This window comes from Tachysurus fulvidraco, chromosome 25, assembly GCF_022655615.1.
Source record: "Tachysurus fulvidraco isolate hzauxx_2018 chromosome 25, HZAU_PFXX_2.0, whole genome shotgun sequence".
Taxonomy (NCBI): domain Eukaryota; kingdom Metazoa; phylum Chordata; class Actinopteri; order Siluriformes; family Bagridae; genus Tachysurus; species Tachysurus fulvidraco.
This window is the reverse complement of record NC_062542.1, coordinates 853,587-875,207: the sequence shown is the minus strand read 5'-3', so window position 1 is coordinate 875,207 and position 21,621 is coordinate 853,587. Positions and strand designations below refer to the sequence as shown.

Sequence of the window (21,621 nt, the reverse complement as noted above, 5' to 3'; positions counted from 1 at the left end):
GTAACAAGCCAAGTAACCATACAAAATAAATAAATAAATAAATAAATAATTAAATAAATAAATAAATAAATAAATAAGTTCAAATGATTTTGGCCCATTCTTCCACATAAATAGTCTTTAATTCTTGAAGGTTATTTGGAGTTTTTCTATAAACTGTGATCTTTAGACCTTTCCATAGATTTTCTATTGGGTCAGGTGATATGCTGGACTGTTCTAGCATCTTTATTAAATGTTCAATTATCATTAAAATAAATTTGAGTTTCCTTGTGTGTTTGGGGTCAATGTCTGGTTGTGTGACACCTTTTTTATAGGGCATCAGTTGGGACTGAACCAGCTGATGTTAATGTCCACTGACAAGCAGCAGGACTGGTTTCTAATTACTAATAGATTTCAGCTGGTGTCTTGTCTTTCCAAGCTTTCTGCAACTCCCTTTCTCCGTCATTCCATTTTAGTACGTAATTTATTTTCTGAACTTATTTGTTTTGTTTTCTTTGTATAGATAATTTAAGTTGTTACCAACATCTGGTGAAAATTTCATGGCTCAGAAACATATTTAGTGGGAAAAATGTTGACGTGTTCAATATTTTAACCGCTGTATGTATGTGGATATAAATACTGACTGAGGACTCTGATCATCTTCCTGTTCTATGGTTTAAAGCTAAATTAAGTGCAAACTTTGCCTTTTTTCTTCCAGGAACATCTTCTACTTCTCAAATATCATGCTCCAGCTCATACTTCTCAAATCTCAAGCTGTTCCTGAAGAAGAGATGAAGATGCTGCAGTTGGTTCTGATTCTGCTCGTGCTGTCTGGTATGAAACATCATCTCACTCTTAGACAGAATTATTCTTCAGACTTTTATTATATGCTGATGGATGTTATAGTGTGTAGGTTCACTTACTGGATCATACACACACACACACACACACACACACACACACACACACACACACACACAAGCGCACGAACACAGATACACCAACACACGCAGACACACACACACACACACACACACACACACACACACACACACACACACACACACACACACACACACACACACACACTCTAATGCTAGTGAACATTTCATTTTGATCTGATGAAAGATTTCTGATTTAGCAGTAAGTAAGTTACAATATCATGATCATTAATAAGAAATAAAACACAACTTTAGTAAAATAATTAAAACCATTTAAATTGCTCAGGTCCTGGGCTCTGAGTGCACTGTTACGATCCTGATATACAGAATAAATAATAAATTTGCTTCTTTTAAACACATCATTCAGGATAATTGAACAAGATTATGTCACTACAGGGCTGTGGATTAGAAAGAGTTTTAAACCTTGTTAAGTTTTGCACTCTTACTCATTACATTACGACATCCCCCGAACTACCTCTTGTTTTATTGAAGCTATTACAGTATATTTAGGTGTCATGTCATTATGTACAATGTGTTCTATGTTGGAAGTTAATAGTGTTAGTGTGGGATGTACTGAGCCGATGCTTGTTCCAGTTTCTACATAAAAGTGAAGAGAACTGAATATGAACTCAACAAACATGTTTGTTTTTTACTCTAAAAGATAAATTAGTGAGTAAAATCCAAACTAGTTCTAGATCTAGAAGTGTGAGTTTGTGTGTGTATATTGTGTACATAAACCACAGGTCTGTCGTGTCTCTATCATTAGAAATGAGTCGTCGTGTTTCTTTATAACATTCTATAACTTATAACATCTGATCATTTTTATAACCTATAAAATGTACAAAATGTGATAAAAAAGTATTGTACAGATATTAAATAATTTTTAAATGTCTGTGTGTTTGTATATCTACACACTGTGTACAGATACACACACAACATATAAAATTTCATCACTCTCTTTTAATCTCTATTTATTTCTACACAGGTGTTTTCACTCAGGACAGTAAATGGGGTGTGAAATATCCTGATAAACCGATCTGTGCTGTGAGAGGATTCAATGTCTCCATTAACTGTAGTTATTCTTATCCACAAGGTCATCAGGTGAAACAAAAGCTTTGGTGCTCGATGAACTCAAACACAGATTGGTGTTTATATCCACCGTATGTTTACGACAGTTCATCAAACACCAAGTCAGACTTTGAGTTCACTGGAGACGACAAATCAGACTGTACTTTATTAATCCACAATGTACAGTTCAGATATTCTGGAGTTTACAAATTCAAATTTATTACTAACGTGACCGGTGGTAGATGGACAGGTGAACCTGGTGCGACTCTACAAGTTACAGGTAAATATAATGATTTTGAGAAAGATTTGTTTGTTTAATCTGTTTGGTCTAAAAGTGCTCTAATTTAATCTACTGTACGTCCCCTAAAGCAGTTAGTCAACAAAGATGTACAAAACAGTTTATGGAGCTGGATTCAGACTTTAGTACTTGACTGTATTATAATTATCATCACCCTCTCAGTCCTGAGTCACTGACGTGGCGTCTTTCGTGCTCTCTGAAAAAGATTTAAAGGTGTCACTAATCAGACTCAGTGGAAACGGAACCCTTAAACAAGGAGACTCCTTAAATCTGATGTGTGATGTGAGCTGCACAAACACTTCCTCACAGTTTGTGTGGTCTAAGAACAACCAGCGTTTAAATACATCAGGACCCGTTCTTCACTTTCCTGCTCTAACCCTGAGGGATTCTGGGGATTACACCTGCACTTGGGGAACCGGTGAGACGTCAGGATCTGAAACCATCAGCCTTCACGTGGAGGGTGAGTCCATCTGCTCACAAAAATCCTGAATGTCTCACATGATTACTGATGGAAATAATTTCATCATGATGTGCATTAACACGTCTATAACAAGTGACATGTTCAGATAATATCGACATGTTAAACATCGCTGCATTAAACAGATGACGACACTGAACATTCAGAACGTTTGTTGATGTTGGTCATTGCTTGTGTGACTACCGGAGTGATTGTCGTCATCACAGGAGCTGTGATTCACAAAAGGAGGTCAATCTCAGCATGTTTTATACAATATAATCTACAGAGTTTAAAAATACTTTCTCACATAAAGCATATAATTGTGATTTTAACAGCAATTCACATCATCTGTCCTTCATAAACCTTTTTGTGTTTGATCACAGGCGTGTCCACACCGAGCAGAATAACGAGGGCTATTCTGCTACCTACACCAACGTACAGAAGGATGAGGATGACTCTGCAATCTACACTAATGTATAAGACAGTGAACTGATCACAGTTTCACACCTCATGCTCAGCTTAAAATATTGTCAATTTCCTCTTTGCCTTAAAATATGCACTTCATTTAATGATAGATGGCTGTTTATTGTGTTAACGTTTCTAGTTTCGATAACTTTATGTTAGATTTCTATAAGATTCTATCATTTTCTAGATTTTTTTTTAAGTATAAGATTTATACAGTTGTTTGATGTTTTATATGTAAATTAGAGTAGAAGTCTATCCTCCTTTCTCCTGTATGTTGTGCTCGAAGTGAGCTGCTACTCAACAGGATGCAGTACGCACTGATTTGTCACTGAAATGTTCATGAAGTTTCTAGTTAATATAAAACTGATACACAAAAAATCGAAACACAACCTGCAACACAACCAACACACACTTATCTGTATACATGGCATATTGAGTAAATACTTCCAGCTTCTGTGTTAAACCACATCTTTTACACTTACAGAACAATAAACTTGTGTCTAAGTTCTAAATCATTTGATTACTTCTTTTTTAGAAGGTTGATGTTTAAAACACACCCATGAATTCACACCCAGAGGAGCCTGATTAAACAGATGCTTTATTACAAATGTTCAGTAAAGAGAAAATAAAAATTGGACACTATCCCGAGGTTCAGGTTTCCACCACTGGATGGCGATATTGTTCTAGACACTTGAGGTCTGGTGTAAGAGTAAAACAAACTATCCCCGAGGCCATGAAAAGGCACAAACAAGCTCAGTGGGCTCAGGGTCCAGGGGTGGGCTCAAAGTTCTAGGGGTGGGTTACAGGTCCAGGTTATATAACCTGATAAGGGTGTGTGGAGAGGACCAACCTGCTGGAGAACAAATATCCAGGAGTGAAATGTCCCCAGCAAGAGTGCTAGTCAAGGTGAAGCGAGCCCTAATAACTGAGGCAAAGCCACACAGGGTGCCGCACAGGTCTAGGGGAAACCTACCACTACACTGCTTAAGGTGGTGCTTGGAGACCGGATTAGTTTTGTTGTGGCAGACGAAAAGCAGATGAAAAGAGAGAGGATTTACCACAAATGCTGGAGTGATGGACTGTCAGCGAGGCGGGGTAAAAACAGAATGCAGGATAGCGTAAGTCACTATGGTAACGGACTCTGAGTTAGTGATGTTACCGGTGACACCGAAGCTCCGAGGCAGGAGTCAAAAAAAATTAAACGATTTTCATTGAAGTTGCACTTATGTACCTTCAACATTCATGAGTTTGATTTTTTTTTAAAAACAGTCTAAATGTCCACATTCACCATACAAAAAGTTCTCTTAATTACATTTTTGTTTGGAGTTAACATGCGTATGCAATGGAACATGCTTTGGTCATGTATTTAATATATTGATTCATTTATTTATTAATCTTTCCTTAATTTGTCAATTCATTAATTTTTGTTTCTAAAATTAATACGTTGTTTGGTTGTGGAACATTCAGTGATAGCACTTTCACCAGCAGAGGTCCTCATCGAGCTCTGATTTGAAAAGCTTTGAGTAATGAACCTTTTTCCGATACAACTGGGTTGAAAGCTTCACTTCTTCAAGAAAGCTTCACTTCGCCATCACTAGGTTTAACATACCTCCCTTTCTGAAACGGAAAACCCAGAGTTTTCACTTCACCAACACGGCTGAGTCTCACCCTCACAAGGTGATCACAAGACTGAGTGACTGAACGAGCTGTAAGGCCTTAAATAATCCAGGTCCAGGTGGAGCAGGTTACCACCAATTACATCGAAGCTGCTCTTTGTCTCCATCTGGTGGTGGCCCTAGACCATGGCTGCCTGCACCTTCCACCAAAGCATTTATATTATTATATTATTAATATTATCTGAACATGTCACTTGTTATAGACGTGTAAATGCACATCATGATCAAATAATTTCCATCAGTAATCATGTGAGACATTCAGGAATGATGAATGCTGTGCTACACTTGATGGTCCAGATGGATGGATGGGTGCTGAATTGCCACCATGTTCCAACATGACTGAGGTGGAGTGATGATTTGGGCTGGAATATTGGGAAGTGAGAATATTTTTCATGTGAGAACTTGTGGTCTGAGGTCAAGGTTCAATTTCAACATGTTGTAATAAAACCTATACAGCAAACATGAGGTGAAGTGACATCATGTTAATAGTATGATAAAGTTAAAAAAAATGTACAAAAAAATAAGAACGTACTTGTAGAAAGTCCTTATGTTTAAAAAAAAGAGTGAAATATATGTGAAGTGTCTAAATAAAGAAGTGTGAAAATGTCCCCATGAATCGTTCAATTTGATTATCAACATGTCAGAGTTACTTTGGAGAGGAAGCCTGTATCAGTATCAGTACTGACACATTGTTTTACACTTTCCTGAGGCGTTTCTTCAAATTCATTTCTTTTTTTTGTTGTGTGTGAATTATATGCATAAATTTGATTTCAGTTATTAAGTAAGTTTTATGTTAAAGGTTTCAGTGTGTCTGCTGTACAAAAAGCATCAGTTTATTAACATCTGGTGATTAAAGACCCTGAATTAGTTGTGTATAAAGACTGGACTTTATCTGAGTCTGTGTTGGCTTTAATTATGTACCAGTGAACATCCAGTATCTGTAATATCCAGTAACAAAGTCTAAGGTACTCACAGAGCACACAAGCGACATCTGCTGGTCATAAGGATACATTGTGCTCAAGGTCGGTTTTAAATGTAATGAGTCATGCATTCAGATTTTTTTGTAAGTATTTATATTTATTAATTCTGTAATGTTCATGTTTGTCTGTGGCTCTGATGTTATTATATACATTTTTTACTTGCTCTATTAAATGTTCTCATTTTGACTGATTCTTAGAGGCAGTTTATAAAATGATTCAGTTCTAATTTTGAAAAAAAAAAGACAAGATTTAATGAGGTTCAGGCATTTTAATGAGATTTAACTACTGACAAAGTGATCATTTTAATATTATATTTATATATTGTAAGTAATTTTGATACTACATCATGCACCAGATCCTTTACACAGCAGATGTAACAACAACGTAAAAAAAAAAGTTATTTTATTTAAATAGTTTATTGTACATTAATTAAAGTGTGTGTGGTTTAATGGTCTGTCTAATTGACTGGTTATAAAGAAGCTAATGAAGCAGCTCCATTGTGTCTCTGGAAAAAATGACAGTAATGGAAACTTAATTAAACCAAATGTCTAAAACACACATGGACTCACAAAAATACAACAAGTCTAAGAAGCATTGAGATTTTATTTTTTATGAAAGACACGACGTACACAACAGGATCAGTGAATCGAATGAAGAAATCTGAGACATCCGTAAAGTCTGGAGTCCAAAAATTACATCACTGTCCTGCATTAAACAGCCTAGAAGTTGATAAAGTGATGTGTTCCATGAAACAGTCATAATGTCTAATAAACAGAGGTTTAAGGTTCTCATGCAGAATCCCACGATCCATTAAAATAAGAAATTACCGGTAACATTTATTAATGACTTTACAAAAGCATCTACAAGTTCTATAGTTAAGAATGTACAGTGATGTGATTTCTGTGATTTAGCCCCTGCATTAATGGTCACAGAGAATCAGAATTTATAATCTTTTGAGTAAAAATGTCCCTGCACTATAAACAATATGGTAAACAGCTGAAACCACATTTACTTTATCGAAATTCAAATTATTTTTAAGGGTTTTGTTTTTTTTTAAATACAATGTTAGGAGACTGGAAAAACAGATCTGCTGGTGTTTGAACTCTATCACTTTAGAGGAACTTTTTTTAACAGCGGTTAAGTGAGAAGTTCCTTCTGGTTCCTGTAGTCATACTGGCTGCTCATTGCTCTATATTGCTCATGTGTGTGTACATGATGTTCTGCTCATGACTGAACAATTAATGAAGGAATAAAAGCCAGAGTGAATATTAAACTAAAGGCAATGTTCTAATCAAGGGTCAAACACTGAGATACTCTCACTTAATGATATGAATAAACACTAATCTGGAATTGATGAGATGTATTTTATATTCATATTAAACTTCTCACAGGTTCCCACAGAAATCTTTACAGATCTGATGAGTTTGATGGAGATGTAATAATGTGATCAGGATTTAATGACAGTGCTGTAGATGACATTATCATCCTCCTTCTGTTGCTCGGTGTTGGCACACCTAAAATCCAAAGCACAATACACACACACACACACACACACACACACACACACACACACACACACACACACACACACACACACACACATTTTTTGTGTTGGACACTTTAGTTGTTTTTGGTGATAAGTGTGAGACAGACTTTAGCACTCACCCTTGTGTTACTTTCTTGTCTTTGACACACACTCTCGCGTAAGTCACTTCCTCCTCAGGCAATGTTTCATCATCTAGTTGAGGAACAGAGCTCGGCTGTGGCTTCGGCTGTTTATCGTGTGTGTTTGCTCCATCCTGGTAACATAAGAAGTATAATAATAATAATCACAATCACTTCTGAAGTGTTCCTGTGTTCACACTCACTCATGCTGTGTTAATGCTGAGTTTGTGATTTCTTTCTAAAGCTCATACCTGTGCGTTCTCTTCACCTCTCTCACGTTTCCTCCTGTTGGAAGCAGTAAAACACACAGTGCACAGTTACAGCTCTCTCTTTTTAATGAACTCTATGGTCCTGATTTAAATGTCCTGCACTTTTCCCAAATAGAACGTAGAATAAGGGTCTAAAGATCATTTGATTTGGGAATTGGTATTAAGTAAATGTTTCACCAATTAAATTTACCTGAGATAAATTACAGTGGCTACGATCACCAAAATCACAATAATCAAAATAATGATCCAGATTTTCCATTGATCAAAACCTGTTAAAAAAAGTCAACAGAATTAAAAATGTCACTTGCTACAGAAGCGTAAGAGCAGGTCGTGTTAGTCTGATATTAAATCTTCAGGAATGTTGTGAGCAGATGGACTCACCCTCCACGTGAAGGCTGATGGTTTCAGATCCTGACGTCTCACCGGTTCCCCAAGTGCAGGTGTAATCCCCAGAATCCCTCAGGGTTAGAGCAGGAAAGTGAAGAACGGGTCCTGATGTATATAAACTCTGGTTGTTCTTAGACCACACAAACTGTGAGGAAGTGTGTGTGCAGCTCACATCACACGTCAGATTTAAGGAGTCTCCTTGTTTAAGGGTTCCGTTTCCACTGAGTCTGATTAGTGACACCTTTAAATCTTTTTCAGAGAGCAGGAAAGACGCCACGTCAGTGACTCAGGATTTCTCACACAGATAAAAATCTATTCAATAATAAACATCAGCTACATGAGATTTCTTCATCAAATTAAAACTAGACTCAAATTTACTTTCACAATATAATTTACTTTATTCCTTTTGTTGAGGAAAGAAAATGATGTAGATAAAAAATCATTTGGATCTTTAATTTAATAATTAATATTTACCTGTAACTTGTATTGTCGCTCCAGGTTCACCTGTCCATTTACCACCAGTCACATTAGTAATAAATCTGAATTTGTAAACTCCAGAATAACTGAACTGTACATTGTGGATTAATAAAGTACAGTCTGATTTGTCGTCTCCAGTGAACTCAAAGTCTGACTTGGTGTTTAATGAACTGTCGTAAACATACGGTGGGGCTTCACACTTATATGTGTTTGAGTTCATCGAGCACCAAAGCTTTTGTTTCACCTGATGACCTTGTGGATAAGAATAACTACAGTTAATGGAGACACTGAATCCTCTCACAGCACAGATCGGTTTATCAGGATATTTCACACCCCATTTACTGTCCTGAGTGAAAACACCTGTGTAGAAATAAATAGAGATTAAAAGAGAGTGATGAAGTTTTATATGTTGTGTGTGTATCTGTATACAGTGTGTAGATACACACACACACACACACACACACACACACACACACACATTTAAAAATTATTTAATATCTGTACAGTACTTTTTATCACACTTTTTACATTTTATAGGTTATAAAAATGATCAGATGTTATAAGTTATAGAATGTTATAAAGAAACACGACGACTCATTTCTAATGATAGAGACACGACAGACCTGTGGTTTATGTACACAATATACACACACAAACTCACACTTCTAGATCTAGAACTAGTTTGGATTTTACTCACTAATTTATCTTTTAGAGTAAAAAACAAACATGTTTGTTGAGTTCATATTCAGTTCTCTTCACTTTTATGTAGAAACTGGAACAAGCATCGGCTCAGTACATCCCACACTAACACTATTAACTTCCAACATAGAACACATTGTACATAATGACATGACACCTAAATATACTGTAATAGCTTCAATAAAACAAGAGGTAGTTCGGGGGATGTCGTAATGTAATGAGTAAGAGTGCAAAACTTAACAAGGTTTAAAACTCTTTCTAATCCACAGCCCTGTAGTGACATAATCTTGTTCAATTATCCTGAATGATGTGTTTAAAAGAAGCAAATTTATCATTTATTCTGTATATCAGGATCGTAACAGTGCACTCAGAGCCCAGGACCTGAGCAATTTAAATGGTTTTAATTATTTTACTAATGTTGTGTTTTATTTCTTATTAATGATCATGATATTGTAACTTACTTACTGCTAAATCAGAAATCTTTCATCAGATCAAAATGAAATGTTCACTAGCATTAGACTGTGTGTGTGTGTGTGTGTGTGTGTGTGTGTGTGTGTGTGTGTGTGTGTGTGTGTGTGTGTGTGTTTGTGTATGTGTGTAAGTGTGTGTGTGTGTGTGTGTGTGTGTGTGTGTGTGTGTGTGTGTGTGTGATCCAGTAAGTGAACCTACACACTATAACATCCATCAGCATATAATAAAAGTCTGAAGAATAATTCTGTCTAAGAGTGAGATGATGTTTCATACCAGACAGCACGAGCAGAATCAGAACCAACTGCAGCATCTTCATCTCTTCTTCAGTGTGTGAGAAGTAAAAGTACTTAGTGGACTGAAACAATACACCCAAAATATCTACAAACTCACACCATGGGTGTCAAACTGTTAAAAAAGGATGTTGTGGTCTTCTGAACACACACACATGTTCTTATACATCCGTTTTGACCCAGAAGTAAAGTGTACAGACAAATTATCTGGAGATTTGACCATCAGACATGATTTTGATTACGATCTCCCTTTCCAAAGGCACATTAATATGGAGATGTTCCACATCTCTGCAGTAGATATGATGATGTATAAAGTCGAGAGAGGTCGATATCATGTGACAGACATTTAAAGACCTCAAGCACCAACAGTGATCATCCACCTAAATGAAACTGTGTGTGAACAGAAAACTGAAATAGATTTGTTACTTCTGTATTTTTCCATTAAACAGCAGGATTTATTTTCTGCTGTGGGTTTTCGAATCCTGTATTAACTTTAGCTTGAAGCAGAAACATGGCCTCTTACTTGTACAAAGACCCTGGAAGATACATTCAAAAAGCGTCAGACAAAAAAAAAGGTCTGCATATTTCTCACCATCAGAACTGGAAGTGCTTATGCAAGCATATGGAGAATATGAACATGTATTAAAAAAAAAACCTATATACATTTAAAAGGTATATTTTTAATGTAACCTTCTCCCTCTAGTTACACACTTTGTTCAATTCAAGGATAATTCATGCAATTGTATATTGTGCATTAGAAGTGCAGTTTCTTGTCTCTTATTGTTCAAGTGGTTCAGGTTGATTTGGGATTGAGAAAGTAATTAATAAGTAAATAGACCAAATGAATAAGTAGACAAATACTTTCTATAGATAATTATTACATTAATCTAATTAGACTTGTTGAAGATGTAATTTGTAGTTAGTAATTAAGAATTAAGAACATTTAGTGGGGCAATAGGTCACACTTTTGCCCTTTTCAGCGCAACGAACATACTAACTACTACATACTAACCACTAACACACGCACCCAAAACACACACTCACACACCACAGACACACACAGACACACACACACACACACACACACACACACACACACACACACACACACACACAAATTGGGCATTGCATTTCATAATGCCTTTTGATACACTTTTGATATGCCTTTGCCTAGCAGAGGAGTGTGTATGAGACATGAGGAGTGTGTTTGGAACAGTAAGGGTGTGTATGAGACATCCCTTACTTGGGAAAGAATGAAAAAAGACAAATGTCATAAGCTGAGTGAAGTTATGGTCCATGGCTTTTGACATGTTCTTACACATACAGAATAAAATTATGTAATTTCATTTTCATTGGCCATCAATGAATAACACCAAAAGTGAATTTTGAGACGGAACAAGAACCCAACATGCCTCCACAGTAGATGCACCGTGGTACTGGGAAGCCCTGTCTGAGCCAGACGACAAAAGGTGGCACTGCGTTCACATTCATCCCAAAGGTGTTCAGTAGGGATGAGATCAGAAAACAACCACATATAGCAGGAAAGGTCAGGTGACCCAATACTTTTGGAAATATAATGTATACCAAGTGTATCACCAAGGCCATATCCCAAACTGTAGGGAGATTCCAGCTCTGTCCTTCAAAACAACTCAAAATTATTGTGATGTTTTACAAATGACAAAATTAATGTTAATTAAATTAAGCACTTTGTGTTTTTTGGGTTGACCCCAGGGGCAGTTCTAGGGTTTCATCTTTAGGGGTTTTAGCCCTCAGTGAGAATTTAAAACAAGAAGAGTTCTATATTATATATTATATGACAACTCTGGTAATAAGAATAGTGACATTTCACTGCTTTTGGTTGCGTCTTTGCGTCTTTCCGCCGATTAACGTTATAGATAAACGCCTCCAGCTCTGACTGCGCGTGCACGCTGCGCGTACCTGTGCTTCTCCGTTCTAATAAAGCAGACAGCTGAAGACGCACCTGTGAAACACTACAACACACGCGTGTAAAAGCAATGTAAACAAAAATCGCTCTTGGATTAAACTGATAAATAATTTTCTTTCCATCGACGACATGTCCTGCATTTTAACGTCATTTTTATTATTTATTTATGAAAGTAAAAATGATCCTTATAGTTTTAGGGTGGCTGAGATTACAGATGGGGCTGAAGCCACCCTAAAAAAGGGCTAGAACCCCCCCTGGGTGACACAATTCGCAACGCATTCGCCAGGAATCCTTTTTGACGCCGATTATTACAAACATCTCCCTCACATATGGCCATGTGTGTTCAGGAATGTCCTCGTTGTTAGTTATTTTAACATCGGTGACTCCCTCTGAATGAACATGACCATTCCTTTTCCTTATGTCTGATAGCAGGTAAATAATACAGATAATACAGTACACCAGTCACATGGTGAAAAAGCCACACAATGATAGGATGATAGGCTGGAAACTGCGCTCAATGAGAATAAATAATAATAAAAGTAACGAGTCCGATTTGAAAATGTTAAAAGATATTTGTGTAAAAATTTAATGAGTAAAAGTAGAAAGTAGAAAGAAAATAAATAGTGGAGTAAAGTACTGATACCAGAAAAATGTACTTAAGTACAGTAACAAAGTATTTTTACTCCGTTACTTCCCATCTCTGGTGCATTTTTGTGTCTGTATGTATGTTCATTGCGCTGAAAAGGGCAAAAGTGTGACCTATTGCCCCACTAAATGTGGCCGGGTCAAATTGACCCGGGAGGACAAGATTAATTTTACTTGCAGAGTTCATAATTTGGAACAATCCTGTTAAATTTCAGGCAAATATGTGGAAGGAAACCCAAGTTATGACACATTAAACTTTCCAGATGATTCAAATAGACCCCAGGTCTGCAAAAGGGTTAAATAAAAATGATATGTACTATGGCAATGACAAACCTTAGCACACATTTTTTATATAAATCAAACAGACTATTTTGTATAGATAGGCCGTGAAGGTTTCTGTCACAGACAGAGGTTTGGCCTGCCTTGGATCTGAGCTACTCTGAGTGAACAAATGCAAATGAGCCAGGCCTCACAGGTGATGGGGGCATTTGCACAACAAAAGCAGGAGAACAATGGAGCTGTAGGGGTGCTGGTAGGTGTGAGGTCCAGGGATTTTACGCAAAATTGCGCAGGTTTAGCTTAATATGGAGATGTTCCACATCTCTGCAGTAGATATGATGATGTATAAAGTCGAGAGAGGTCGATATCATGTGACAGACATTTAAAGACCTCAAGCACCAACAGTGATCATCCACCTAAATGAAACTGTGTGTGAACAGAAAACTGAAATAGATTTGTTACTTCTGTATTTGTCCATTAAACAGCAGGATTTATTTTCTGTGTCTCTCCAGGAGGTCGTGAAAAGGCACAAACAAGCTGGGAGCAGAGCATCATTAGCTCTATGGGCTCCAGGTCCAGGGGTGGGTTCCAGGTTATATAAACTAATAAGGTTTGTGGAGAGGACCAACCTGCCACAGAACATATATCGAGGAACAAACAAACAAACAAACAAATAAAGAGGTAATCTAAAGAGAAAGGAACCTGGACTTAGGAACAATGTCCTGTTACAACATCACTGAGAAATAACAGAAATAACTCCTGCGGCTTGAGAAAAGCTCTCTCACTTTTATTCTGAAGAAACACTTACTAAGGCTTTTTCACTTCCTCCTGCGTAACTCTGACAGATAGAAGTTCTTGTACTTGTACCACAGACAGTCAGAAGTAAGCTTTCTGATGACAGAGTAACTCTGAATGGTCTTTCTTTTACATCACGTGCAGCAGTAAAAGACCTCGGTGTGATTATTCATACCAGTTTCTCATTTGAAGCTCATGTAGATAATATAAAAAGGTAGAGCTGGGCGATATGGCCTAAAATGAAAATCCCTGATTTTTTCCACAAAAAAATTGATTTACGATTTAAATAGATTTTTCCTGTATATATATATTTAATATATATATATATATATATATATATATATATATATATATATATATATATATATATATATATACACACCTGAGACAGATTCCAAGGGACTGTCTGCAAAGTGCAAAACCCGAAAAGCGAATACTATAAAAACTGAATAACTTCACTGTAATACACTGTACTGTCACCAGCTCACACACCACTGATGTCCTGATAGTTACTGTATACTACAACACATATTTGGGGGAAATGTCTTTTTGTATAATTTTTATGATTTTTCAAATAAAAAACAGTACAGTGAAGTTATTGACTGTTTTTATAGTATTCGCTTTTCGGGTTTTGCACTTTGCAGACGGTCCCTTGGAATCTGTCTCTTAGGTGTGCGCATATAAAGACTTATATGTCTATATAGCTGTCTTTAACATCTCTCCCACTCGACAGCGTGCTGCAGTAAATTAGTCGTACTGCTACCTTTGCTAGCACCAGACTTTAAACATACTTTGCAGCGGGGTGTTTGTGTGTTCTGCGTCTGACGCCGCAAAACCGAACCAATTCCATATGACAGATGACACTGTGCCTTTCTTGTGAACGAGTTCTTCCTGCTCGCTGCCATGTTGTTTGTGTATCTCTATGGCAAACGGACGGGGGGAGGGAGGGCTGAGTCTATTCGGAACTATGGGAGCCCAGAGAGGAGCGTCAGCAGATGTTAAAGAGAAAACCGATTTTCATTCAAACAAATCGATGTAAACTACACATTCGAGTTAATCGATAAAATCGATTTATCGCCCAGCCCTATCACAAGTGTAACCTTCTTTCATCATTTACATTAATACACAAAGATTCATTAAGCAGTAAGAGGTCATAAACCTGAAGCTCATCATCAATCCAACCTTCCACCTCAGCACCGTTGAGTTCCGGCTCCTGATTGGTCAGAAGGTGTTGATTTAGTTTCTATACCAGACACTAGTGCAGCTGAACATCACGGCTTTATATTCAGATTAATGCACTGCTTCTGATACTGTATCGTTTCTATAGTAACAGCTCATTAACAGGAACAGAAAACAATTAATAAACATGTATTAATAGTCGATATGACAAAGTTTTCTGTGCGGTGAAGTTTATTTAATCTTCAGGACAGAGGAGTTTACACTGGTTTGTAGTTACAAAAATTAACATCAAGAGAGAGAAAAAAAGACAGATTTGTAAAGGAAGGAATATTTATAGCTGCTATAACGTACAGGAGAACAGGAAGGAACTGGATTTGTGGATGTTGCAGGATATAAAATGTAATTAAAAAAATATAATGTGTCATTCTTTATATAATACAAATGGGAAGATTGCTGTGGTGTGAGGAATAAAACACACACACACACACATACACACACACACACAAACACACACACACACACACACACACACACACACACATACGCACACGCACAGAAACCAACACACACACACACACACACACACACAGTTGGTTTATAAATTCATTATGACTTTGTGAAATCTCTCTAGAGAAATAAGGAGCTCAGATCCTTTAGCTTTTTGCTCTCAGGTGAAGTTCACATACAGAAGTGTGTACTGAAGTAGGTGAGGTGTGAAGGTGTGATCAGTTCATGGTGAATGTATCGTACTGTACTGTGGTGTAGATGTCTGAATCGTCCTCCATCAGCGGCTCAGTGTGGACGTGTCTGTAATCACACACAAACAGACACAAAACTCACACTGTTAATAATAATAATAATAATAATAATAATAATAATAATAATAATAATAATAATAACAACAACCACAAAAATAATAATAATAATAATAATAATAATAATAATAATAATAATAATAATAATGGTTTTGGAGTTTTACCTCCTGCGGAAAATCACAACAACCAAAATCAGTCCAGCTGTCACCACAACAACCATCCAGAAGATCCATGAATTAGAACTTTCTGAACCTTCTAGGATTTCATTTGTTCAACAGAAAGAACATTAGTGAACATTTAAATATTGAAGTCAATACAAGTTTATTTTTTCCTGCACTAATAATTTTACACATGTTGTGAGCAGATGGACTCACCCCCCACGTGAAGGCTGATGGTTTCAGATCTTGACGTCTCACCGGTTCCCCAAGTGCAGGTGTAATCCCCAGAATCCCTCAGGGTTAGAGCAGGAAAGTGAAGAACGGGTCCTGATGTATTTAAACTCTGGTTGTTCTTAGACCACACAAACTGTGAGGAAGTGTGTGTGCAGCTCACATCACACGTCAGATTTAAGGAGTCTCCTTGTTTAAGGGTTCCGTTTCCACTGAGTCTGATTAGTGACACCTTTAAATCTTTTTCAGAGAGCAGGAAAGACGCCACGTCAGTGACTCAGGATTTCTCACACAGATAAAAATCTAGTTATTTAATAATAAACATCAGCTACATGAGATTTCTTCATCAAATTAAAAATAGTCTCAAATTTACTTTCACACTTCACTTAGAGAAAAATGTGAACAAAATAATTTACTTTATTCTTTTTGTTGAGGAAAGAAAATGATGCAGATAATAAATCATTTGGATCTTAATTTAATAATTAATATTTACCTGTAACTTGTAGAGTCGCTCCAGGTTCACCTGTGTATTTGTCCTTATCAGTAATAAATCTGAATTTGTAAACTCCAGAATAACTGAACTGTACATTGTGGATTAATAAAGTACAGTCTGATTTGTCGTCTCCAGTGAACTTAAAGTCTGACTCTGTGTTTGATGAACTGTCGTAAACATACGGTGGGTTTAAACAGTGTTCTGTGTTTGAGTTCATCGAGCACCAAAGCTTTTGTTTCACCTGATGATTTTGTGGATAAGAATAACTACATTTAATGGAGACACTGAATCCTCTCACAGCACAGATCGGTTTATCAGGATATTTCACACCCCATTTACTGTCCTGAGTGAAAACACCTGTGTAGAAATAAATAGAAATTAAAAAAGAGTGATGAAGTTTTATATGTTGTGTGTGTATCTGTACACAGTGTGTAGATAAATAAAGACACACATTTAAAACTTATTTAATATCTGTACAGTACTTTTTTCACATTGTTTACATTTTATAGGTTATAAAAATGATCAGATGTTATAAGTTATAGAATGTTATAAAGAAACACGACAACTCATTTCTAATGATAGAGACACGACAGACCTGTGGTTTATGTACACAATATACACACACAAACTCACACTTCTAGATCTAGAACTAGTTTGGATTTTACTCACTAATTTATCTTTTAGATTAAAAAACAAACATGTTTGTTGAGTTCATATTCAGTTCTCTTCACTTTTATGTAGAAACTGGAACAAGCATCGGCTCAGTACATCCCACACTAACACTATTAACTTCCAACATAGAACACATTGTACATAATGACATGACACCTAAATATACTGTAATAGCTTCAATAAAACAAGAGGTAGTTCGGGGGATGTCGTAATGTAATGAGTAAGAGTGCAAAACTAAACAAGGTTTAAAACTCTTTCTAATCCACAGCCCTGTAGTGACATAATCTTGTTCAATTATCCTGAATGATGTGTTTAAAAGAAGCAAATTTATCATTTATTCTGTATATCAGGATCGTAACAGTGCACTCAGAGCCCAGGACCTGAGCAATTTAAATGGTTTTAATTATTTTACTAATGTTGTGTTTTATTTCTTATTAATGATCATGATATTGTAACTTACTTACTGCTAAATCAGAAATCTTTCATCAGATCAAAATGAAATGTTCACTAGCATTAGACTGTGTGTGTGTGTGTGTGTGCGCGCGTGCGTGTGTATGTGTGTGTGTGTGCGCGCGCGTGTGTGTGTGTGTGTCTGTGTGTGTGTGTCTGTGTGTGTGTGTGTATGTGTGTGTATGTGTGTGTGTGTGTGTGTATGTGTGTGTGTGTGTGCGTATGTGTGTGTGTGTGTGTGTGTGTGGGTGGATGTGTATGTGTGTGTGTGTTTGTGTCTATGTCTCTGTGTGCGCGTGTGTGTGCGTGTGTGCGTATGTGTTTGTGTGTATGTGTGTGTGTACTGTATATGTGTGTGTGTGTGTATGTGTGTATGTGTGTGTGTACGCGTGTGTGTGCGTATGTGTGTGTGTGTGTGTGTGTGTGTGTGTGCGTGTGTGTGTGTGTGTGTGTGTGTGTGTGTGTGTGTGTGTGTGTGTGTGTGTGTGTGTGTGTATGTGTGTGTGTGTGTATGATGCAGTAAGTGAACCTACACACTATAACATCCATCAGCATTTAATAAAAGTCTGAAGAATAATTCTGTCTAAGAGTGAGATGATGTTTCATACCAGACAGTACGAGCAGAATCAGAACCAACTGCAGCATCTTCATCTCTTCTTCAGTGTGTGAGAAATAAATGTACTTCCTGGACTAAAACAATTCACCCAAAACTCACACCATGGGTGTCAAACTGTTCAACACAGGAAGTTGACCACTTTTGAACACACACACATTTTCTTATACATCCGTTTTGACCCAGAAGTAAAGTGTACACACAAATTATCTGGAGATTTGACCATCAGACATGATTTTGATTACGATCTCCCTTTCCAAAGGCACATTAATATGGAGACGTTCCACATCTCTGCAGTAGATATGATGATGTATAAAGTCGAGAGAGGTCGATATCATGTGACAGACATTTAAAGACCTCAAGCACCAACAGTGATCATCCACCTAAATGAAACTGTGTGTGAACAGAAAACTGAAATAGATTTGTTACTTCTGTATTTGTCCATTAAACAGCAGGATTTATTTTCTGTGTCTCTCCAGCAGTGTTGTAATGTAACGGAGTACAAATACTTCGTTACTGTACTTAAGTAGAAATGTCACGTATCTGTACTTTACTTCGCTATTTAAATTTATGTCAACTTTCACTTTTACTCCACTACATTTCCTAGATAAAATGTAAACTTTTACTCCGTTATATTTACACTAAGCATCTTCGTTACTCGTTACTACAAAGTAAACTCAGAAGAAATGTGTGTGACTGCAATAAGGGAGGTTTGGTGTATCACTGCTCGTAGATTGTATTACGCTCCGCAAGTTGTACGGAGAAGCACAGGTACGCGCAGCGTGCACGCGCAGTCAGAGCGGGGGGCGTTTATCTATAACGTTAATCGATTGAAAGCCACAAAGACGGCAACCAAAAGCAGTGAAATTTCACTATTCTTATTACCAGAGTTGTAGCATAAACAAAATATTAATGCAAACAATCCATTTAATACTAAATAAAAATAACATTTATTGATTTGGTCTTTGTCTTGTGAATATTTGTTTATTAATGACTGCATTCACTGGACACACTTTTTGTAGAGAATACACACACACACGAACTGATTTGATTCAAGACTGACATCATTACATCATGCATAAAATTTTGGTGTCCACTTTTGCCATTTAATAATACCATAACTTTTGGCTTACTATGTAGTCATATAATATATAATATAAAACTCTTCTTGTTTTAAATTCTCACTGAGGGCTAAAACCCCTAAAGATGAAACCCTAGAACTGCCCCTGATCTTATACCTACTGAAAATCACTGAGATTTTACTTTTTACTTTTACTTCAAATACTTAAGTACATTAAATATCAGAAAGTGACTTTTGATACTTAAGTACAGTAAATATCAGATACTTTAAGACTTTTACTTGAGTAATATTCTAAAAGGTGACTTTCACTTCTACCAAAGTCTTTTTCTAGTACGATACTTGTACTTTTACTCAAGTATTGCTTTCTAGTACTTTATACAACACTGCTCTCCAGGAGGTCGTGAAAAGGCACAAACAAGCTGGGAGCAGAGCATCATTAGCTCTATGGGCTCCAGGTCCAGGGGTGGGTTCCAGGTTATATAAACTGATAAGGGTTTGCAGAGAGGACCAACCTGCCACAGAACATATATCCTGAAGGGACATGTCCCCAGTAAGAGTGCTGGACAAGGCGATGTACATAGTGGAGCGAACCCTAATCCCTGTGGTGAAGCCAGATGAAAAAGTCATGAATGTTTTACTTCTAATAATATAATAATCTTCATGTCACTGTCTCTGTTCATATACTGTACTGCCATACACCATATCATCGACAGTGTCACTACAAATATTTAATAAATATTAAATGTACGTTAATGTAACATGTTCCACAGACTTCATATCACAAAACATTCATAATGAGTTAAAATTAATTCAAAACACATTTTCTATACAGGGCTATAAAGGTCTATAATGATCTATGAGCACATTCAGTTACTTCATAAGTAGAATTCTTTCTCATTAGAGCTCTATTAAATCTCTCAGTGTCTGTAATTAAACACAGTAAAGCCGTGTGACCTACTACTTACTTGTGTTGTACCACTTTAATAGTATTTTATGTGTTTATGTGTATAAGACAATGAGTCAATGGATGAACCGTAACATTAATCAAACATCTGAAGAATAATTTTTTATCTTCATCTTTATCTTCATCTCAGTAAGAACTCAGCTTTGTGTTGCTGAAATATAGTTTATTTTCTAAAGATTATTTCCACACACACACACACACACACACACACACACACACACACACACACACACACACACACACACACACACACACACACACACAAACACCAACCCAGTCTCACAACCAGTCTCACAGCAGTTCCTGACATAGGTGACGAAATGTAATCTATAGATCCGTGTTAGTGGCCACGAATTTCCTTTTTTTCGTGTCACTCAGCACAACTTTCGATCTAATCATCTTTCGTGTCTGCACAGCGTTTTTCTTTCTGCCACTCAGAAGCAATTTTGCTCATTTGTTATTCATTTTTAAACTTTAAGCACTACATTACTTTGACACCCTGAAATAGATGAAAAAACGGCTTTTCCCAGAAAAGAAACCATAATGTTTATTACCCTACAGACTATAAAGCAATAAAACAAGGATAAAATCTCCTCAATAGATTACATTTCGTGTCTATTTTGTGTGACTGGGTTGCAAACACACACACACACACACACACACACACACACACACACACACACACACACTCTTACACATTCATACACAAACACACAAACACACACGCACTCACACACGCACACATTATTTACATTTACATTTACAGCATGTGACAGACCCCTTATCCAGAGCGACGTACATAAGTGCTTAAATCTCTAACATTGAATACATTAATGCTGCTCACTAGGTTACATACTAAGATACCATGAGTTTAAAACATTTGTTCAGTTTCAATGAAAAAGTGTCAAAGTTTTTTTTTAATGCAAAAGATAAAGAAAGAAGTGCTAGTTGAAGTGTTTCCTGAATAAGTTGGTCTTCAACCGCCGCTTGAAAATAGCCAGTGACTCAGCTGTCCGGACCTCTAGGGGAAGTTCATCCCACCACCTTGGTGCCAGAACAGAGAAGAGTCTTGTAGTAAACTTGCCTCTTACCCTCACTTGTGAAATGTGAGTAATATATTTCACTTCCTTTATTGTGTCAAATTTTTGCTTCTCTTCACAAAATAGTTGTAAATAAGGAATA

The 21,621-nt window shown here is 36.7% G+C and overlaps 3 protein-coding genes and 1 long non-coding RNA gene across 8 annotated transcripts in view; 2 read left to right on the top strand and 2 right to left on the bottom strand.

Moving 5' to 3' along the window:
* The window catches only part of LOC113658009, a 33,850-nt gene that overhangs the window by 10,508 nt on the left and 1,721 nt on the right, over positions 1-21,621 (top strand). The gene's annotated exons all lie outside the window — the stretch shown is intronic.
* Positions 705-21,621, top strand: part of LOC113658006 — a 22,311-nt gene continuing 1,394 nt past the window's right edge. Inside the window, exons 1-3 of the mRNA XM_047808605.1 lie at positions 705-810; positions 1,903-2,265; positions 2,489-2,743. Of these exons, the coding sequence (XP_047664561.1) occupies positions 720-810; positions 1,903-2,265; positions 2,489-2,743 (709 nt within the window). The 5' untranslated portion in view covers positions 705-719. The remainder of the gene's footprint in view (positions 811-1,902; positions 2,266-2,488; positions 2,744-21,621) is intronic.
* Positions 6,463-10,687, bottom strand: LOC113658003. The gene is made up of 7 exons (XM_027170172.2): positions 10,103-10,687; positions 8,657-9,019; positions 8,177-8,431; positions 7,986-8,064; positions 7,778-7,811; positions 7,527-7,660; positions 6,463-7,375 (listed from the first exon to the last, which is right to left on the bottom strand). The coding sequence occupies exons 1-7, from the start codon at positions 10,143-10,145 to the stop codon at positions 7,309-7,311; spliced, it is 975 nt and encodes a 324-aa protein (XP_027025973.2). The 5' UTR covers positions 10,146-10,687; the 3' UTR covers positions 6,463-7,308.
* LOC113658033 (myeloid cell surface antigen CD33-like) overlaps positions 15,118-21,621 on the bottom strand; it is a 16,368-nt gene continuing 9,864 nt past the window's right edge. The window contains exons 1-5 of one of the 5 annotated variants that reach the window (XM_047808602.1): positions 18,390-18,452; positions 16,660-17,016; positions 16,152-16,406; positions 15,942-16,044; positions 15,125-15,769 (exon numbers count right to left, since the gene is read on the bottom strand). In XM_047808602.1, coding sequence (XP_047664558.1) covers positions 15,688-15,769; positions 15,942-16,044; positions 16,152-16,406; positions 16,660-17,016; positions 18,390-18,432 — 840 coding nt within the window. In that variant the 5' untranslated portion in view covers positions 18,433-18,452 and the 3' untranslated portion in view covers positions 15,125-15,687. Of the gene's footprint in view, positions 15,770-15,941; positions 16,045-16,151; positions 16,407-16,659; positions 17,017-18,389; positions 18,453-21,621 lie in introns of those variants that run through there. The other 4 variants (XM_047808603.1, XM_047808604.1, XM_047808600.1 and 1 more) reach the window with 4 other exon arrangements.